The sequence below is a fragment of the Neovison vison genome, chromosome 6, assembly GCF_020171115.1.
Source record: "Neovison vison isolate M4711 chromosome 6, ASM_NN_V1, whole genome shotgun sequence".
NCBI classification, from domain to species: Eukaryota; Metazoa; Chordata; class Mammalia; order Carnivora; family Mustelidae; genus Neogale; species Neogale vison.
Genome location: NC_058096.1, coordinates 2,889,737 through 2,910,941, shown reverse-complemented (window position 1 = coordinate 2,910,941; position 21,205 = coordinate 2,889,737). Strand labels below are relative to the sequence as shown.

The window sequence follows — 21,205 nt, the reverse complement described above, 5'->3', positions numbered from 1 at the left end:
GGCCGGGGCTGCCGTGCGCGCGGCCACCAGACAGGCGACTGCGGGTCAGAGCCAGGGCCCGGGCACCGCCTGAAGTCCGCGCCCCGGGGAAGGGTCGCCCTCCCGGACCAGGACGCGGCAAAACACCCCGACGGCCGCGCGCGGGGACCGCCCCGCCGGTGACTGGCAGCGCCGCCCGGGGGCGGGGCCTGAGCCACGGAGCGGAGGCGGCTGGGATGCGCCCGCACGTCCCGGCCTCAGCCCCGCCCCCGTGCCTCCCTGTGACTGGTACCTTCGGCCCTGGGGGCGGGACCTCCCGGTGGTGCGCGCGCAGTGGTGACGTCAGTCCCGGCGCGACCTCCCGCTCCTCCGCCCCTCCCCGCTCCTGCCCGGTGTCACCGTCATGGCGACCTCCTTTCTGCTGCGGCGAGGACCGTCCGCGGCGCTGAAGGTACAGGGGAGCCGGGTCGGCGGCGGGAGCCCGTGTGGGGCCAGGGCCATCCCCAGCCGTCCTGCTGGCGCTCACCCGCCTCCCGGGTGCAGGGGAGGGCGCGGGCCCGGGGGCGGCCGCTGGGGCGGGCACCAGCCGGGCCCCAGGCCCTCGGCGGACCGCGATCCCCCGGGGAGCCCCCGGCGTCGGGACCGTTGAGGACAGCGTCTTGACCTCGTGTTCAGGCCGCAGAGGGGAGGGAGCTCGGAGGGGCCTGGCTCCGCGGGTGACGCACCGTCCGCCACGGGGCGCCCGCCTGCCTGACCCCGCCTGTGAGGACGGGAAGGGACGAGGGCGGTCTTGCCCGGTAGAAGTAAGGCCGCCTCCCGGGGCTTACAGTGGTGGCGGCTCTTGGGAAAGCGCGCTCGGTTCAGTGCAGGTGGCGGGATTCGGCTTCAGGGTCCGCCGTCGAGCCCCGGAGGCCCCGGTTCGAGCGACTGTTTGCGCCGCCGCGTACACGGCCCTGCTGGCGGGCGCGAACGTAGGACACGCGTTCACCTTCGCGCGCCGCAGAGGCAGCCGGTCCGCGCCGCCTGTGCGCCCGGTGCTTGCCGGTTCGTTAGACGGTCGCCGCCCGCCCTGTAAGCGCTTCGGAAGTGGTGGTCACTCGCCCGCGTGAGCGACAGCCGGACGGTGTCTCCTCTGCTCAGCGCTCTAGGCCTAGGAGAGCGTTTTACAGAAAGAATCAGTACTTTGTGGGTTGGTAGGTGACCGGGGCTACAGCAGTGTGCGCGGGAGCAGCTCTGTCTTGGCTTTTCTCGCAGTTACGTAGTTAATAACGACTGTCCTGTGGGATTTTTTTCTTACAGTTTTTTTGGTATTTTCCAAAATTTCCGTAATACACATGTTTTGGAAATTGTAATAACCGAGAGAAATAGACCACGTGAATGACTAGTAGTGACACGTAGTAGTTCTGTGTCGCGACAGCTTCCGAATGGCTTTACTCTAAAATGTCTGTGTCTGTTCGTTCTTCTCTCAGACGGTGCTCCGAGAAGCACAAGTGTGTCGAGGACTTGCCTCCACGGTTTCCCTCTCTGCAGAATCGGGGAAGACCGAAAAGGGACTGCCACCGAATTCCAAGAGGCAAAGCCCACCAAAAAGTAAGATTTTAATGATAGTGCTAAGGGAAAGAGAATGCAGAGTACATAAAGCAGTCTGCTTTCCAAGCCTGAGAAGTTTTACTGACTACGTGATTTGATTCATTTCTTTTTTTTTAAGATTTTATTTATTTGGCAGACAGAGATCACAGGTGGTCAGAGAGGCAGGTGGGGGGGGGGAGCAGGCTCCCTGCAGAGCAGAGAGCTCAATGCGGGGCTCGATTCCAGGACCCTGGGATCATGACCTGAGCCAAAGGCAGACGCTTTAACCCACTGAGCCAACCAGGTGCCCCGATTCTTCATTTCTAGCAGTGTCCAGATTATAATCTGACGTAAGATCTGTGACGGATTTTAGACCAAACACATCAGACATGTAACAGTGTTTGACTCAGTACTTAGCCCCGAACCAGTTCTGCCTGTGTTTTCTAAGAGCCATACTCTAACACGTAGCAGGGGGTGCAGAGTGAGACGGCTGGGTCATTGAGATGGTCCCATGGCAGCTCAAACCCACCTGGCTTTTCTTCCCCCAGGTGTGGCTTTTCTCAGTGTCTCTGAAACTCAGACTTTGGTTGGCCATGGGGCAGGGTTGGAAGCATCCTTTTATGACCATGGAGAGGGAGTTAAGGACAAGTACCGTTTTACATTACAACTTACTTTGATGAAGCTCGATGTCTGATCTGTGTCCAGCAGTTTCCACAGTCATTTTGACTTGATTGCTGGTTTTTACTTCTTTTTTCTCCTCCGAAATATGATGTAGCATATCCTCATGGAAGGAAAATAGAAAAGGCAACAGTATATTTTAAATACTTCTGGTAATTTTCTTTTGTACTGCCTGTTCATTACTAATAAATGATTATAGGGACACCTGACTGGCTCAGTCAGTGGAGTGTAAAACTCTAATCTCCAGGTTGTGAGTTTGAGCCCCCCACTGTAGAGATTACTTAAAATCTTAGAAAAATTAAAGATCTATATTGTAGTCTCTGCAAACCTTTTTATGTGGAATGATCATCTGAGTTGGTCTTATTTTCATTGTTTTCCATCTCCTCAGTTTGAGTATTTGAAAGTGCTTAGTTTTTGTTTTGTTCCTCCTTAGTATGCACAAAAAACCATTGGTAGCATTTAAAATATTGGCCCATTGTTGGGTGTGCTGGCCCCCAGCTGCCTTTCCTGCCCTTTTGATGTTGGCTGAGGAAATACCCCTTCTGGATGGCAGCTCAGGCAAATTCTGTTTAATTCAGAATGTTCTGTTCCATTTAACTCAGTCCAGTTTTAAACCCAGTATCCTTTTTTTTTTCCTTTTTAGCAAAACCACAGCACCATGATCTCCTAAAAAATGTTTAAAGCTAGAATGTCAGTTCGATTCTGCGTTATGCCTGGCACTTGTTCGGTATTCTTTCAGTGCGTACTGATGATAAGTTTCATCTCGGCTTAGGTGCCTTTGGTGACTTTTAGTCCTGTATCTGCGCTCCTCCGTCCTAGGTTTATGGGACTGTGCTAATGGTATGTGAGCGGGATGGGGTGCTGGGTCTTGGGGCAGTTCTGGGTGCAGTTATGAGAAGGGAGCGCCGAGCTGGAGTTGGGCTCTGGCCTGTGTCGTTCCCGCCCCTGGAGGCAGAGGCTCCCTGCCTGAGCAGGGCCAGCAGGAGGTGATAATGCACAGCACGTTTGTGTCCCATAATTTTAAAAATCTCTCATCTGTGTATGAGGAAAAAGAAAGAATGCTTCTAAATGGACGTGTGCAGGTCTCTGTGTCTGCCAAAGCGTCAGTACTTGGAAGACCGGTTGAGGGTCTTTTTGCCTAGCACGTTGCCAGCTTGAAGCCCTGTCCACTCCGTGGCCTCGGACGCTCTAACGGAAGTTGCCTGCATGCAGACTGGGCCCCAAGCGCCCACCCTTGGGGTCGCATCTCTAGTCAAAGGGTCTGCCTCAGAGGCAGGACCCCGGGGTTACAGAGTGCCTCCTGGCTCACTGCATCTGGAGCTCCAGCTTCTTGTGGCCCACATGTCCTTCCCGAGGGGGGCCGCCAGCGCAGCTGCCCGAGTCCAGGGTCTCCTTGTAGGTCCCCCATCCCGCAGAACTGCCGGGCTCCCCGGCTCGGATGTTCCTTCGAATGCAGGCACTAGCTAGCTGGGTTTTGCCTCAGTCAGTATTGACTTAATAACTCCTGTGTCACTTTGTAAAGAATCTGTCAGGAAGCCAGAGTTAATCACCCATCTCCAGTCCTCACTTCAGTTTGAAAAGTGAGGATTCTCCAGAAATAGGGCTTTGCTGTATTTATTCCTAACCAGGTGCCAGGCACTGTCCCAACACTCCATACAGTCTCTCGTCTGGTCCCCAGCACCCTGTGAGTGGACACTGTTACGGTCCCTGCGGTATAGACAACAGAGTCGAGGTGGGGAGAGGTCTGTGAGCTGCCCAAGGTCCCACATAGGGCAGTGCTGGAGCCAGCCGTGAACCCGGCCAGTAAGGCCCCACTGTCTGTACTGCCCATCGCTGTGCTGTTCTGCCTCTGAAAAAAAAAACCCAGCATTATAGTCCTGTACATGTACAAAAGGAAGAGTTTTAATTAGCATATAAAATTTGAGTAGCCGTTGTGGAAACGTGTTTGTTTTTGAGTGTGTTTTGTGGCCAAGATTAGTTCTGTGCCCCAGTGAGAAGATAGGGAAGAATTCTGACCGGGCTAATCCACTGCAAACAGCAATAGGCATTTTTTCCTCTAACAAGGAGACCACTGGGGGTGCCCAGCTGGCTCGGTCAGGCGCACGCAGGTCTTGATCTCAGGGTTGTAAGTTCGAGCCCCACGTTGGACGTAGAGATTATTTAAAAATAAAAACTTTAAATTTAAAAAAAAGGCTTTGATAAGGAGACCACTAAAAACTTGAAGGTCATGCCCTCATTTTTCATCTGAGTAGAAAAGAGATTGGGGAAGGACAAGTTCCGTTTTGAGAAGAACTAGAGAAGCAGTAGGGCTTCTCCGGTGGTATCGCGGGAGCTCGTGGACCTTGATTGTGTGTAGGCCGCTGTGGTCGTTTATCTGGTCTCTGACAGTGGAAGCAGTCGGCGGACGTCCCTGGCCTGTGCTCGGCCTCCCTGGCGAGAGTTAGGGACGATGTGCTTTCATACGTTTGTCAAAGAAGGTCAGCAGTCAGCATCAAACTAGAACTCTTGGCGCATGGGCTTCCTGCCTCCAGACAGAGGCTTCATGAGAACAAGCCATTAGGGTCGTAAGGTGAGAGCCGTCGGTCCTCTACACGAGACGGCTTTTTTCCGGTGACATTCTGCACTGCGCGGCGGAGTGCAGTCTCCGGAATCGTGGCTCTTAGTGGCAACTCCGGACCACGGTGGCAACTTCCTTCTAAGTCCCAAGTGGACCCCGGCCCTGTGCTGCACTGGGTCAGAAATCAGCACGTTGAAAAGCAAAATGTAGGGGCTCCTGGGTGGCTCAGTCGGTGAAGCATCTGCCTTTGGCTCAGGTCATGATCTTGGGGTCCTGGGATCCAGTCCCCACATCAGGCTTCTTTCTCAGCAGGGAGCCCACTTCTCCCTTGCCCTCTGCCTGTCCCTCCAGCTTGCATTCTCTTGTGTGAGCACTCGCTCTTTCTCTCAAATACATAAAATATTTTTTTAAAAATGCAAAACGCAATACTTTATTTTAGTCTCTTAGCCTTTCTGTGGAATTCTTCCAATAATTTTAGCGTGAATAAAAGACACCTTAATGGGGTGTCTGGGTGGCTCAGTGGGTTAAAGCCTCTGCCTTCAGCCCGGGTCATGATCCCAGGGTCTTGGGATCGAGCCCCACATCGGGCTCTCTGCTCAGCGGGGAGCCAGCTTCCCCCTCTCTCTGCCTGCCTCTCTGCCTACTTGTGATCTCCGTCTGTCAAATAAATAAATAAAATTTTTTAAAAAAGACCTTAAAACATTTTTATTTCATACTATAGAAATGTTCTTTTCATTTTCTAAGTGATACCACTGTTGATCCCATTTGAAATTTTCTTTCCATTTTCAGTAGATGATAAACCAACCTACAATGTAATTTTGATAACTTACTTGCAATTTTTTAAATCCCCACAACATTTTGGAAGATTCAGGTGTTGTAACTTTTCTATTCAAAGCAGTTTATCTAAGATACTCCTATTTTAACGTGACTTTTCATACTTAGAAAATTTAGGGCCGCCTGGGTGGCTAAGTGGGTTAAAGCCTCTGCCTTCCGCTCAGGTCATGATCCCAGCTAGGTCCTGGGATTGAGCCCCGCATCGGGCTCTCTGCTCATTGGGGAGCCTGCTTCCTCCTCTCTCTCTCTGCCTGCCTCTCTGCCTATTGTGATTTCTGTCAAATAAATAAATAAAATCATAAGAAAATTTAGGCTAGTGGGTGTGGGGGCCACTAGAAGTTTCTGAGCTGATTCAGGTACAGTCTAGAGAGAGTTCAAGTGTGCATACACTGCTTCGCCTAATTTTTTTTTTTTTTTAAGACTTATTTATTTATTTATTTGACAGCGAGAGAGGGAACACAAGCAGAGGGAGTGGGAGAGGGAGAAGTAGGTTTCCTGCCGAGCAGGGAACACGACACGGGGCTCAATCCCAGGACCCCCAGGATCATGACCTGAGCCGAGGGCAGATACTTGACAACCGAGCCCCCCAGGCACCCCTCCTTTGCCTCGTTTTTGTGTTGAATGTGGTCCCAGGGCTCCGTGTGTGTTCTGAGAGTCGGGGCATTCGGGATGCAGACTCTGGGCCGGCCGCGGCGTGGAGACGGCAGTGCTGGTGCTGGTGGAGGGGCCAGTGGTGGCTGCGGTGGGGGCGCCGGGGCTGGAGGGGATGGCGCAGGGCGTGGCGTGAGCCCCCACGGTCTGCTCTGGCTGGGCCATCAAGCCCTTCACGTGCCCGTTTGTCTCTCGGTGGCCCGTTTCCGATTTGTGGTTATTCCTCCGTTTTCTGTTTCCTGTGCTGTCGCGTGTAGGTCCCAGAGCCCAGAGAACAGGGAGAAGCCGCTGTGGCTACTGGCAGGACAGGAAAGTCAGGACTATGCTTCTTTCCGCTGGAGAGAAGAAGGGTCGAGGTCTCTTGAGGATGAGATGGACTCCGGCCCTTGAGAACAGAGTCGCCGCGTCTGGCGCCTGCTCAGCCGCAGTGTATTTTTAAGTTTTGCTTTAGATTTGGAAAGTAACTGTAGCTTACAACACTTGTCTTATATTTTTCTTCAAATCTCTATGGTTAGAAAAGATTTACCACCCGAGAAAATTGAATGAAGTTGGTTCTGATCAGTGTACTCTGCAATCTTATTTTTTTAATGATTGACTCTCCAAAATGCAAGCGTTTTACATTAGCACTTATTCTGTCTTTCTCTCCCCCACCCCCACCCCCCGCCCCCGGGCTTAAAACTTGTTGTTTCCAGTGATATATGCACCAAGTTATTTTAGACCTTTTTGGTTGTGTAATACTTTTCTGTGGCTGAGGAAGTCCCCACATGACTTGTGATTTTGAAGGACTTCTCTTCCCCGTGGGGCAGGTTCATTTGAATGACATTCTCCCCACCCCGTTACCCCCCCAGCATTCACTCATACTCACACAGACACACAGACACGCACACACCCAAATGCAAACCAGGCTCTTATCCCTGTCCTGGTTTTTGTTTTTGTTTTTGTTTTAAATATTTTATTTATTTATTTGACAGAGATCACAAGGAGGCAGAGAGGGAAGCAGAGAGAGAGGGGGAGGCAGGCTCCCCACTGAGCAGAGAGCCTGAAGTGGGGCTCGATCCCAGGACCCTGGGATCATGACCTGAGCCGTAGGCAGAGGCTTAAACCCACTGAGCCACCCAAGTGCCCCATGATTTGGGGGGGGGGTTTCCCAGAAAGATCGGGCTCATCCACTGTGGATGACTTTCTTAACATTTGGGAACCATCAGTTTTTTAAAGATTTAAGAAATTACCCATTTCTAAAACCCTCAGTAGTCATTTGGAAATATCTTTATAGTTTAAGAAATTTGGGTAAAATTATCATCAAAGAAGTTCTTATTGTGAAAAGTGGAGACAAGTTTGTTACTTCTGTTGGTAAAAATCCCTGTTTTTAAATATTTCAGCTGCAAAGAAAAATCTTTACGTGTCTTACTGTTCCCGGTCACATGGCTTGGCTTTGACCTAAGAATGCGTTCCCCTGGAACATTCCTTGGGCTGATTATGTTGAAAATATTAGGATAACAAGTTGTTAGTAATGAAATGTCTTTGACTTACTGATAAATTTAGACTGTTTTACAAATTATTGAAAATAATATTCCTCTTTATGCCATTTCCTAGATGTAGTGGAACCAAAGGAGAGGGGCAAGCTACTAGCCACCCCAGCAGCAGCTGAATTGTCTAAAAACTTGTCTTCACCCAGTTCTTACCCATCAGTTGTGAATCCGGGCGGGAGGGTAGCTGGCCCTCGCCCCAGTCCCGAGGATAGCATGCTGTTCACAGACAGAGGGGTTCCAGAGTTTTTGTCAAGAAAGACTTTGGTAGAGTTTCCTCAAAAAGTTCTGCCTCCATTCAGAAAACAGGGTTCGGATTCCAGAGCTGTTCAGGAGAACAGGGGAGGGACAGACGGGTCCTCGTCCTCGTCCTCGTCCTCCTCGTCGGCCAGCTCCTCTGACTCGGAGTCTGATGAGGAGGGCGGCGGCTCCACGGTTGGCCCTCAGGTGACAAGCAGGGGCAGAGGCGGCCTTCCCAAACCGCAGGCCTCCCGTTCGCTTGAAAACGGAGCCCCCAAAATCGCAGCTTCCACCAAAGAGAAGACCCGGTCCCAGCAGGGACAGCCAGACCCGAGCCCTCCAGAGAGACCCCGGCAGGCAAAGAAGAAAGGGGCCCCTGTGAAGCCATTAGAGGACAGAAAAGACACTAAACCGAAAACCACAGCACCCAGGTTGCAAGCAGATAAGGAGTTGATGAAGCACAACGTAAAGGAGAAACAAATGGGAAAAATACTTAGATCAAGTGAGAAAGATAAAGAAAGTCCCAAACCACTGGAAGTTAAAAAAGCCTCACCTGACCTTGTAAAGTCAGGCTTGTCTACACAGCCGCCTGCCAGCCCCGCGCCCGCGACGGCTGCCAGCCCCACACCCGCGACGTCAGGCTTGTCTACACAGCCGGCTGCCAGCTCCGCACCGGCAACGTCAGGCTTGTCTACACAGCCGGCTGCCAGCCCTGTGCCGTCATCAGAAGCAAGCAGAGCAGGGGGGCAGCTGCAGGCACCTCCTGAGACCAGAGATGGGCGTTTGGAGAAACAAGTCCTGGAACGCGATGGGGAGGGGGTGTTTCCCCCAGTCGGCCGGGAAGGTTCTGGAGAGCGGATAATGGGAGGAGTCCTGCAGGCTCAAGAGGAGATGCTGGGAGACCAGGTACCACCAGTCCAGCATGGGAAGCCGGCAGGCCTGGAGCTCGAGGGAAAGGACGAGACGGTGTCGGCGCCTGGCCCGGCAGAGCAGGACGACACACAGGGTATACCTTGACCTCTGCTCTCTCGAGAACCTCCTTTCCTGTGCGGGTGGCGGGCCGCTGGAGGCCCAGGCGGTGTGAAGAAGTGTCTGCGGTAGCAGTGGGCCCTGGGCCGGGTCTCAGATAAGCAGAGGACTATCGGAATTGGCACAGCCCCGGGGCACTTTCCATTTAGGCCGAGGCGGGAGGCCTGGGTCATTTCTGCCCCCCCCCCCCCCCCCGCCATTTAACGTCCTTGCCCTTAACCTTGTTCCGTGAACTTGCAGGGCCTCTTCTCTGTGGAACGGGTCTGGGGGACTCCCGTGGGCCGTGCTCGCCCTGTGGGGAGGTCTTCCAGGGAGCAGTGCCTTTCCATTCCTTAGGCCTGAGGAGCAAGCCCGGTTTGGGGAGTTAGAGCAGTGAGCGGCCCAGGTGCGCCCGGAGCAGCTTCCGTCTTCTTTCCCCGGGATGATGCTTTATTCTCCGATTTACCCAAGAAACACAGTGGGCTGTTTCGTTTTCCCATACTGAATGTTTATGAAGGGCCCTTCCGCTGTCATAAATGTTTAGTATTTTGTTCCTTTTACGCTACCGTGTGGCCGTGCACTGGCATGTAGACGGCTTGTGCTGTCGCGGGGTCAAGGCAGCGGGCAGGGAGCGCTCTGGGCGCAGAGCCAGGCTCCGCAGAATGTCTGTAAAATGCATTACTAACACCCGCGGCCCCTTCCTGTTTGCTCTGTGGTCTTCCTAAAGCCGCCCCCTCTTGCCTGATGTCTACTAGTGGTCGTTGTTGTCACTGGTTGTGTCGTGTGGACAGAATTTATGTGTTTTCTTCCCTCCGTTTTCTCCCTCTTTCATTAATATTCAGAAGTAGCCACGCTGGCCGGACTGGTCAGGACATCAGGAACCGCACTGCTCCGTCATTCTGCTGTAAACTGCAGGGCAGTGCCCAGACCTTTAGGATGACGACAGGGTTTGCACATTGCAAACGATTTTGAAAACAGTTTCCTTCTGATTTTTTACGGACGTGTTCTTTTTCCTGCATTCCTTATGCCCTTCGGAGGCTGAGGCCACCCCTGCCCCGGAGCACGGCCCACTGGCAGGTGTCCCTGGGCAGTCTTCCTGCCCCCGCCGCCTGGCCCCTTGCCCTCTGGCGGGCTTGATTTTCACATGAGTTTTCTGAACCCACATTTCCCTTCAGTTAGACCATCCCTGTATCTGCTCTGAAGATGGCCCTAAACGCCTCGGGAGGTTCTCCTCGAGATTGAAAAGATGTCAGGTCTGAATAAGACATTGTTTTTGTTTAATACAACTGAACACATGAAAAACAAAACATTTGCTATGAATCCAAGTAGGGAATCTATTTCTAAGTCCTTTTCCGTGCCCCCCAGGTAGAAGTTGGGAGAGCCCCAATGGCAGAAGTCCACGGCCAGTAGGCACGCCCCCCGCAGCCCCGAGAGACGCACCTCTGCCCTCTGGCACCGCCTGGCCTCGCGGCAGGAAAGGCTGCATTTCCTTCGCTTCAGCCACACACTTGGACTTCTAGGATGACCAGACACTCTCCACAGAAAGAAAGAAAGTTTCCGGTTTATATATTTTAGCCTGAATCTACAGTATACCAACAACTTTTTTAGAAAAAGTTGAAAACTCGGCACGTCATTTCCATCCCCCTCGAGTGGTTGGGTCGTTAAAACAGGGTCTGACTTTCTTGTGTTTAGATTCTCAGCAGGCTAGCTTTGGAACAGTTTCTCCTGCTCCTGATTTGTGATAAGACCGCGATCTGACAGATCTGGGGTTTTTTCCTGCAACTTTAAGTGGCCCCCCATAATCGTAGGCATTTTCAGAGTTCTGCGAAGTCAGGTGTTAATGACTTACAGCCGTCCCATTGGGAAGCGGGTGTGTCTTAGAAAACGTTTTCAGCTCATTGCTTTATTTTGCTTCTGAAGACCCTGTTGCTTTCACAGGCTTTTCTGTTGGGACCGTGTATTTCAGGCGGGGTGTGTGAGGAGCGCTGGGTGCGCCGGTGTCTGTGAACTGAGCCTGCGGAGGCCCTTCTGTCCCGTGTCCTCACAAGTCTTGCTTTCCCCCCCGCAGAGCCCGCTCAAGCCGCCAGCCCTGCCGAGCCGTTCGATAACACCACGTACCGGAACCTCCAGCACCATGACTATACCCCGTACACCTTCTTAGACCTCAACCTGGACCTGTCCAAGTTCCGGATGCCCCAGCCCTCTTCCGGACGGGAGTCCCCTCGCCACTGAGCGCTCCCTTGACAGAAGGAAACTTCCGGTGTCTGGGCAGCGGAATAAAACCCGCTCTGGTCATGCCGTGCGTAATCTGTGTCCGTTTGACAGCGAACAGAGAATTCGCAGCCCTTTGTGTAGTTGTGCCTTTAGAAGCATCTGTACACGGGGGTTTTCCCCCGTGAGCCGTAGCCTCAAGAGAGTCGTAGGCACCTTGCATCGCTGCGATCCGCTCTGTCTGGTCCCCGGTCTGTCGTTAGTCTGTCTCACCAGCTTGGTGTTGGTAAATGTAGTGATACCTTCGGGTTTGGCAGACCTAGTTCTTATGAAAGCCAGACTAGGAGTTCTACTGATTCTAACCACTGTACTGCAAAGAAAATAAACACTGAGTTATAGCACTTCAGTATCCGAGAAGGAACAGAAGCCTTTTGTTCACCTGCGTCAAGCATAGGGTGTAAGCTTGGGGATGTGTTCAGCGGGGGGTTGGGGACGGAGGTTGGTTTCCTGGGGTCCGGTGGAGCAGCTCTGCCCCCCGATGGCCACGGCAGACTCTGGGCTCTTCAGGCTACAGAGGGTTTCTGGCTCGGCCGCGGGGCCTTCCAGCAGTCATGGTAGCCTCACTCACACGCCTGGGGGGTGAGTAGTGTGGAGGGACTCGGAGGTGGTGGGCGGCGTCTCTGGGCGCCCGGCGGGGGCGAGATAAACCATCTCCTGGGAGAGTCCTGTCCCGGTGAGGTTACTCCCATGCTGTCGTGGAACGTGGGCCCGTTCATTAGGGTGGCCCAGCTCCGCCTGAAGGGGAGCACACCCCCCCACCCCGCCTCGAATCCCTATTATTTTAGTGGTTCGCTTTGTTCTCACATGGCGGTTGTCAATGGGTCCGGACTCCCGGACGATCCGTCGCTTCGTCTGAATTCTGGTCCTTGGCCTCTTCAGTGCACCGCAAGCGACACAGTGTCCTTGTAATTACAGTTCAGTTTCCACTAATCCCGCACTTCTCCAGCTAGTCCAGGTGAGAACACCGGAATTGAAAACTACTCTTGTGATCACTGCCTGGCCTTCTGTTACTTCTGACGCCTTAGCCCCTCCGTGAGAGGCTCCTCGTTGCGCTTTTTTACTATAAAAGTAGTAGAGCCGCGTTACCCGAAAGGAAGGAAGCGGGCGGTAGCCGAGAATCCACTGTGCCACGCCCGCACCCCGTTATTGACACTTCCCACGCCTTCCCTCGGGGTAGGGGCAGCGGTAGGATGGTGCCCTGCGACAGTTTGCTGTCCCGCGGGGCGTTCCCGTGTCCCAGCCAGCTTCGCAAACTGGCCACGGGACTCATGGGGTATGCGGGGCCGGGGGGAGTGCACATCCCGGGTGCGTTTCCCAGACGCTCCTGCCGCTGCGGCCCGCAGCTCTCAACCCAGCAGTGGGTAGGAGTGTATTTTCGTTTGCATGAAGCTTTTTTTTTTTTAAGATTTTATTTATTTATTTGTCAGAGATCACGAGTAGGCAGAGAGGCAGGCAGAGAGGAGGAAGCAGGCTCCCCGCTGAGCAGAGAGCCTGTTGTGGGGCTCGATCCCAGGACCCCGGGATCATGACCTGAGCCAAAGGCAGAGGCTTAACCCACTGAGCCACCCAGGCGCCCCTGCATGAAGTTTTTCGCTGGTTATTTTCCAGTCTCTCCGGGAGTTGGCTCCCTCTCCCCGGACCTCCAGAAAGGCTTGAGAGCCAACACAAGGGGTGCTGGCCACGGCTGTGTGCGTAGGACCCGCCATGGTGTGTCCTCTGTGTCGCGGCAGGCGCGACAAATCAACCAGGAAGCGTGAGGGAAGAGGGTGGTGAAAAGAAATTAAGAGACAAAGAGACGGGGTCAGGAGGGACACTGAGGAGGATGTCCAACAAGGCCGATTTTATTCCCCGGCTCACAAGCATTTATAAGGCAGAGCACACTAGGAGGAGGAATACAGCAGTACCTAGTCAGATGACCGCTAGTTTCTGTAACAGTTTACATCAACTACGAGCAAACCCCGTGATGCCAGGTAGTCTCGGCTAAAGCCATTAGCAGGACAATCAACCAGGGAGTGGGTTATGGGAGGTACAGAACAGCAAGGACCAGCTAAGAGTTCCTGAGCCTGACTGCATTGTTCCCTTCTGTAGGGAGAGCGTGTGGGAGGTCACGTAGGCGAATGCACGGCACAGAGCACAGACCCTTTCTCCGTGTTCCTCAACTTTCCCGTCCTTAACCCCTCGTCAAGGGGTCCGGATTTTATATTTTTAAAGATTTTATTTATTTATTTGAGAGAGAGACAGTGAGAGAGAGCATGAGAGGCGAGAAGGTCAGAGGGAGAAGCAGACTCCCCATGGAGCTAGGATCCCGATGCGGGACTCGATCCCCAGACTCCAGGATCGTGACCTGAGCCAAAGGCAGTTGCTTAACCAACTGCGCCACTGAGGCGCGCAAGGTGTCTGGACTTTAAAGGAGACACAAGTCAGGGCCTGGTTTGGTCCTCGACTCTAACCGTGCCGTGGCCTCCAGCACCTCCGGGAGCGCCACAGCTGCCCGCGCCGCAGTTTTTGGATCCTTGCTCATCCCCCTGCTCTCTGCGCAGCCAGAATCCTCTGTGTGACTGTCACTCGTGCTGTGTTTTGTATTGTTTCCTTCAGATGGATTTCCAGACACCGGTCTGATGACTCACGTGGGATTCACAGACGGTGTTGCTTCAGTTTCCACAAGGGTTTTAATTGTTTTTATATACTTTTCATTTTTTATTATTTTTTAAGATTTTATTGAGAGCGAGCGTGAGTGAGCAGGGGGAGGGGCAGAGGGAGAGAGTCTCAGTCTCCCTCTGAGTGTGGAGCCCGATGGGGCAGGGGCAGGGGCAGGGGCAGTGAGGGCTCAGTCCCATGACCCTGAGATCATGACCTGAGCTGAAGCCAAGAAGCCTTTGCTCAACCGACCGAGCCGCCGAGGCACCCTCACAAGGCTTTTCAACCCGTGTAATGGGTTCGAGTGGAATAAGAGAATGATTCCACTCCCTTTTGTGTTCTCCCTGTCACCGGAACCGTGGCATCTTCCCGGACGCCTGCTCTCTTCCCCCGTCGCAGTAAATCCCCTTGGACTGCGAGGACGTCCAGCCGTCGCTCACGCGGAGTTCTGGTCCTGACGTTGCCCGGCAGCTGCTTAATAACCGAAAACCAGCAGATGCTTGTGCGGCTCGTCTGGTTCTCCCCCAAGCACGGGCTTCTGTCTGAGTGGTCGGTGTTCTCTGCAGCCGCTCTCGGCCGGCACCCAGAGCCCAGCGACGCGCTCCTCCGCTCCCAGCCCGCCACCCAGCCCATCTGGCTGCGGCCCCACACCTTGCACGTGGGAGGCACAGATGTTTCTAGAACAGGCCCGATGCACGACATGCAAACAATGCAAAGCCACGTGAGCCTCGGGCTTCCTGTGAAGGACCCGAGTGGGGGTTCTTGGAGGTCTGCCCTGTGTGGTCACTGTCTCACGTCTTGTTCTTACAGCCTTTACAAACGGCAAACCCGTTCTTGGCTGTGGGCCTCTCGTGGGGCAGAGAGCAGGATTCTCCAGGGGGCCGTGGTATTGAAGGGGCGGCCAGAGGTCGCTTCATGCAAGGACAGGCTGGGCAGTCAGATCGTGGGTGTGTTTCCGGGGCTTAGCACCCAGCCTCCGCCGTCCCTCTGCCCTCCAGCCATCTTTATTCTAGAAAGGGTTTGAAACACAGACTAGGGTGTAGGAGTTAACGGGCAACGTGGGGTTCCTTACAGAGCAACGTCACTCTCGTGGGCCTGTAAGCAACTGGTCTAAATGCTCGCCTCAGGCTGGGCCTGAGTCTGGGCCACGGGTTCTGAGACCACGCACGCCTCCCCCCCAGTCCCATCCTCGGGAAGGAGGCCCGGGGAAAGCCACGCGAGGAGGTGTGCTGAGCCTAGCAGCGGAGGGGCTGTCTGGGGAGAGAGGAAGTTGATCAGAGAAAGCTCTGTGGGACAGAACATCACCCGCAGATGCTGACAGTGACTGGGAAGCCCCCAGGTTGGTCTTCGAGGTGTTGGGAGGGGTCTGCGCCGAGCCCCGGACAGGAACCCTGCTGGAGGCCACGGATTGAGAAGGGACACGCAGCAAGGATGGGGGCTGAATCGTACGCTCGGGCTCTGTGTTAGAGATCTCAGACGCCACCGTGAAACCACCACCTGGGCCGGGGGCGGGGGGCGGGGGGCGAGGGAGGGGAAGGGGGCTTCAACAACAGACCAGTGTGGTCTCGGTCCTGGACGTTGGAGATGAAGGTACTGGCCGAGGCAGCGGATAGGTCCCTGTTCAGGGCTTGCGAGTGGCCATCTTTTGTGTCCTCACGCCACAGGCTGCTCCCTGGAGTCTCTCCTAAGGGGACCCTAACCCTTATCCTGAGGGCCCCCTCAGAACCTCGTCTAGCCCTAGCTTCCTCCCAGAGGCCCCACTACCAGTCATTAGCACTTCGGAGTTTAGGGCTTCAACATAGGAACTGGGGGCAGGGGGGGACACAAAAATTCAATTTTAATAAAAACCTAATTTTTCTTAAGTCTTTTGTTTACAAATATTACCACCCTATTTATAAATGAACTCCAATTTTTATAGATTTTTTTAAAAGATTTTTTTTTTAAAATTAAAGATTTTATTTATTTGACAGACAGAGATCACAAGTAGGGAGAGAGGCAGGCCCCGGGGTGGGGGGGGGTCAGGAGAAGGCTCCTGGCGGAGCAGAGAGCCTGATGTGGGGCTCGATCCCAGGACCCTGGGATCATGACCTGAGCCGAAGGTAGAGGCTTTAAGCCACTGAGCCACCCAGGTGCCCCTTAAAAAAGATTTTACTTACTTATTTGACACACAGCGCACACAAGCAGGGGGAGCAGGAAAGGGAGAAGCAGACTCCCAGCTGAGCAGGGAGCCCAAAGGGGGCTCAATCTCAGGACCCCGAGATCATGACCTGAGCTGAAGGCAGACGTTTCACGGGCAGAGCCCCCCAGTGCCCCTAAATAAATTCCAATATTAGTGAACATTCCTAAACTTAAGAAATTTACGTTTTATTGGACATTCATTTCTTTTTTTTTTTTTTTTAAGATTTTATTTGTTTATTTGACAGACAGAGATCACAAGTAGGCAGAGAGGCAGGCAGAGAGAGAGGGGAAAGCAGGCTCCCTGCAGAGCAGAGCAAAGAGCCTGATGCGGGGCTCGATCCCAGGATTCTGGGATCATGACCTGAGCCAAAGGCAGAGGCTTTAACCCACTGAGCCACCCAGGCACCCTGGACATTGATTTCTTAATACAATGTATTGGAACTTTTTTCTTTTTTTTTATTATTATTTTTTTAACTGTTGGTATTTTTTTTTTTTTTAAGGTTTTGTTGATTTATTTGACAGAGATCACGAATAGGCAGAGAGGCAGGCAGAGAGAGAGGGAGAAGCAGGGTCCCCGCTGAGCAGAGAGCCTGACACGTGGCTTGATCCCAGGACCCTGAGATCATGACCTGAACCGAAGGCAGCGGCTTAACCCACTGAGCCACCCAGGTGCACCTGGAACTTTTTTTTTCTTTTTTCAGTTCCTATATCCATGGGTACATATTACTTAAGGCTAGAAGGGGTTCAATGAAATTTAACAGAAAAGAAAAAAAAGATGTGTAGACCAATTATCGAGGATGGATTCAGGTTTTGTGGGACCTGATAGAATCTAGAGGGCTCTTTTATTTTTTTTTTTTTTAAGATTTTATTTATTTATTTGACAGAGAGAGATCACAAGTAGGCAGAGAGGCAGGCAGAGAGAGAGAGAGGAAGAAGCAGGCTCCCCGCTGAGCAGAGAGCCCGATGCAGGACTTGATCCCAGGACCCTGAGATCCTGACCACCACCGGACGCCATCCAGGTGCCCTAGAGGGCTCTTTTTATTTTATTTTATTTTTAGATTTATTTATTTATTTATTAGACAGAGAGTGAGATCACAAGTAGGCAGAGAGGCAGAGAGAGAGGAGGAAGCAGGCTCCCTGCTGAGCAGAGAGCCTGATGTGGGGCTCGATCCCAGGACCCTGAGATCACGACCTGAGCCAAAGGCAGAGGCTTTAACCCACTGAGCCACCCAGTCGCCCCAAGAGGGCTCTTTTTAATAAATACAATAAAAACATACAATTCAAAGTCGAATGTGACCAGGAATATTATATAGGATGAGGAAAAATAGGTTACAAATTTTAAAAGCTGGTATATACTATAAACCTCACAAAATCCAGAAAAATAACATTTTAATTAACCACTTAACATACTTCTGTATGTGCCAGGCAGCTAATAAAGAAACAAGTTTGAGGAGCACCTGGCTGACACAGTCGGTTAAGTTTCTGACTCTTGACTTTGGCTCAGATCATGATCTCAGGGACGTGAGCCCTGTGTTGGGCTCAGCGCTGCTGAGTGTGGATCCTGCTGAAGATTCGCTCTCTCCCAGGGCGCCTGGGTGGCTCGGTGGTTTAGGGCCTCTGCTTTCGGCTCGGGTCATGATCCCAGGGTCCTGGGATCGAGCCCCGCATCGGGCTCTCTGCTCGCCAGGGAGCCTGCTTCCTCCTCTCTCTCTGCCTGCCTCTCTGCCTGCTTGTGATCTCTGTCTGTCAAATCAATAAATAAATAATCTTAAAAAAAAAAAGATTCTCTCTCTCCCTTTGCTCCTCCCCTATGCCCATGCACGTGGGCTCACACTCCCTCTCTCAAACACAAAAAATAACTTGGCGGGGCTGTCAGGGTAGGGGGGGGCGTGTGGGGGGCTCAGGTGGCTTAGCCTCTGCCTTCGGCTCAGGTCATGGTCCTGGGGTCCTGGGATCAAGCCCTGCATCGGGCTCTCTGCTCAGCGGGGAGCCTGCTTCTCCTTCTCCCTCTGCCTCTGCTGCTGCTCCACCTACTTGTGATTGCTCTGTGTCAAATAAATAAAATATTTTATAAAATAAGTTTGGGCTGTATACTTTTTCTTAAAGATTTATTTATTTGAAAGAGCACACACAAGCTGAGGGAGAGAGAGAACCTCAAGCCGACTGCCCGCTGAGCGCAGAGCCTGATCGGGGGCTCGATCTCACCATCGTGATGGATCCCACCATCGCATGATCACCGAGATCACGACCTGAGCTGAAGTCCAGTCGGACGCCTAAGGGACCGAGCAAGTCAGGTGTCGCTGGGCTGCGCGCGGCTGATTGCCTCCGCACGTGGCGGTTTCATAGCCTGTTGCACTGGATGGAAGGATAGTGGAGTGTTTCCCCAGCACTGTTGATTAGAATTTCGTTCTGGTAGTTTGGATCCATAAACGTGACCGCACACGTCACGTCCAGACCTCTTTGCTGTTGCGGGGCTCCTTCAAACACGGATTCTGAGAAACTTGATTTCACATGATGCCGTCAAAAAAGGAAAAGCGAGGCCCGTGTTTACGTTCTCGACAGAGAGAATTCTGTTGGTCTAGGTACAGGTGGGAGCTGAGTCCTCTGAAATGAGTTTTCGTGATTAAAAGGATTTCCTCCGAGTAGCTTCTGTTCCATGTGCGTCAAAGCCCGCACACACATCCCATCCCACATCAGGTATTTCTGGTGCCAAGACACCTGGGACCCCATCACATTTATAGCCAGGGTGGGGGGCGCATTCCTGGTCCCGTGGCACAGTCCTAGCCGCATCCGCAATCACGGACGTGTCCGCACCACAATACCTGCTCTGGTAACCACCTTCACATCGGAGCTCCTGGCAGGGTCTGCTCAGTGGGAACCAGGAGTATGCCTGGAAGCCATTCCCACACCAGACAGCTGTCACCAGCTTAGCTACCCAGGGGACTCAGTGTGCACCTCTAAATCCATCCCACTAACATGTCCCAACATGTCCCAGCCACTCTGACACCAGGCAGGGGAGATGGGGGCTGACCATGCTGGAGGGGAGGTAGTCTGCAGTGACTGGGATCCAGAGGTCTCCCTTTTGGAGATGTGACACCGGCTGACCTGGGGAAGCCTTGGCTGGACCCCAGCACGCTCCAGGGAGGGACCTGAAGCTTGTCTCTGTGGCCCACGGGAGCGCCCCCACTGGGCAGGAATAAGTGTCCCCATTGGTCCACACTCCAGGCTTAGTGATGGCCAAGGGCGCCTTCACTCTAAAAGCTGCAGCCCTCCTTCGTGACGTTGATCCGTATCTAACATGGACCCGTAGCAAGGAATGGGTGACACTGCCAGCAAGTGACAGCAGTGAGCCGGCCCCACGCCCGAAGTGAGTATCGGTTTCCGGCATTCAGTTCTCAGATGACAAAAATGAGCGCCTGTGTTTCCCCCACAAGTCTGGACAACCCAATGTCTCCCGTCCTGTACCTTTAACTTGAGGATGTGACCGTGATCGGTCGGAAGTCAGTGCAGCCTTGTCCCGGTCTCCCTGAAATCACAGGACACACGCAGCCGGGACGCGGTCAGGAGCACACTTGCCACGTGCTTCCTCGTGGGACAATGGCAGAAGATGCCCCTGGGCTGGCCTTCCCGGCAGGCTTCCGGCAAATACTGGATGCCACCCGAGCTCCGTGACCGATGGACAGTGCCACGAGGGTCCTTCCTTGTCTGCTGTGCTGTCTGGGCACCCCCCTCCCTCTCCTTAACGGGGGTGGGGGGGTTATAAGAGCCATATCCCCCTCTGACCCCCGGTCGCACGCCCCCGGCCCCAGAGGCACAGCACCCTGACACAGACTGAGACATCCGGGGGTCCCGCCATGCTTCATCCTCAGCAGAAACACGTATGTGAGGCCAGGGAGGACCACTCCCCGTGGGGTCACAGTGCCCCAGGGACGGAGCTTCCTCCGGCGCTGTGCACGGCTGCTTGACGCGGGGCCCCGCAAGCGTGTGGTATCGGGGCCGACGCCGGCAGGGTGGGCTGCTGGGGGAAAAGTCAGCCTGCCTCCCCCGAAGCCAGAGTGGGCTGCTGGGGGGAGAGGGGAGGGCCCTCCGGAGCCCCAGCTGTGCGGGCGGAGCACGGTGGAAGGCAAGGGGCGTGAACTCATTCCCCCCGGACTGCCTGGGCCGGGCGTCCTGTAGCACAGTACAGACACCTCTCGTTCATCCAGTGCTGGGCGCTTGCAAATCAGGTATTAACCCAAGTCACGGTGGGAATGAAACAGGAATGCTGGCCACAAACCGCCTTCCTCGGCCACTGCGGGTGGAGGTGAAGACTGTGGGGTGGCGTCCCAGGAGGCAGGCTGTTTGCTGGGCTCCGTGAAGAAGCAGCTCTTCCTGCCCGAAGAAGGTGAGATGTCTCTCCTGTCGCCCCCACCTGCTGGATCCCCAGCCCGGCAGGGATGCAGCCCGGGGAGGAATCGGGGTAAAACCTAGCCCGGGCAGCCATGGCCGTCTACCATCTCAAACAGACACGAAGCAGCTTGCAAATGCACGAAAGGGGCAAAGGTGGGAAGAGCGGAGGGAGGCCTCTCCGCACAGTCGAGGCCTGACCGCCACCTGGACCTCCTTGGCAGGAGCGCCAATGGCCGAAGACCCGAGCCTGGCCCTGGGGGCAGGGACGGTCCCTCCACACTGGCCCCCACTAGCCCTCCTTCCTTTCTTTCTTTTAAGTGCTGGTTTTGAAATCTCACAAAATTCGAACTAATCAGAGCCCAGGTTCCAATATCTCTTGATGTTTTTAGTGCATCCGAAGCCTTGCCAAGGTTTTTATTTTTAAGCGTGGGGCTTAAAATATCCCCTCCTCAGCTGAGCCAGCCAGAGGGAAGCCAAAATAAAACGCCGTCCTCTTTCAACATATGGCAAGTCACTGTTGCCGGAAAAAGGGAGAAATCAGAAGAGAAAGGATGTTCTGGTACAAAATAAGAATGTAGGTTTAGTGCATGGAAACAGGCAAAGCTTCGTGCCACCAAAAGCTGTTTCCTGAGTGCGAAAATGTGAACTACAGCGTTTATGAGAGGGAAGGGGGGAAAGGCATTCCTGA

General features: G+C 53.7%; 1 protein-coding gene across 3 annotated transcripts; it reads left to right on the top strand.

Annotated features, from left to right (window-relative positions):
- The first annotated feature begins 302 nt into the window (after nt 1-302).
- Nucleotides 303-11,659, top strand: NDUFV3 (NADH:ubiquinone oxidoreductase subunit V3). Of its 3 annotated transcripts, none has more exons than XM_044250866.1 (4): nt 303-430; nt 1,449-1,569; nt 7,862-9,040; nt 11,111-11,659. In XM_044250866.1, exons 1-4 carry the CDS (start codon nt 383-385, stop codon nt 11,272-11,274), a joined length of 1,512 nt encoding a protein of 503 aa, XP_044106801.1. In that variant the 5' UTR covers nt 303-382; the 3' UTR covers nt 11,275-11,659. The 3 variants fall into 3 exon arrangements, with proteins under 3 accessions (XP_044106801.1, XP_044106802.1, XP_044106803.1); XM_044250867.1 differs by lacking the exon at nt 11,111-11,659 and adding an exon at nt 10,408-11,101; XM_044250868.1 differs by lacking the exon at nt 7,862-9,040.
- Nucleotides 11,660-21,205: the final 9,546 nt, after the last annotated feature.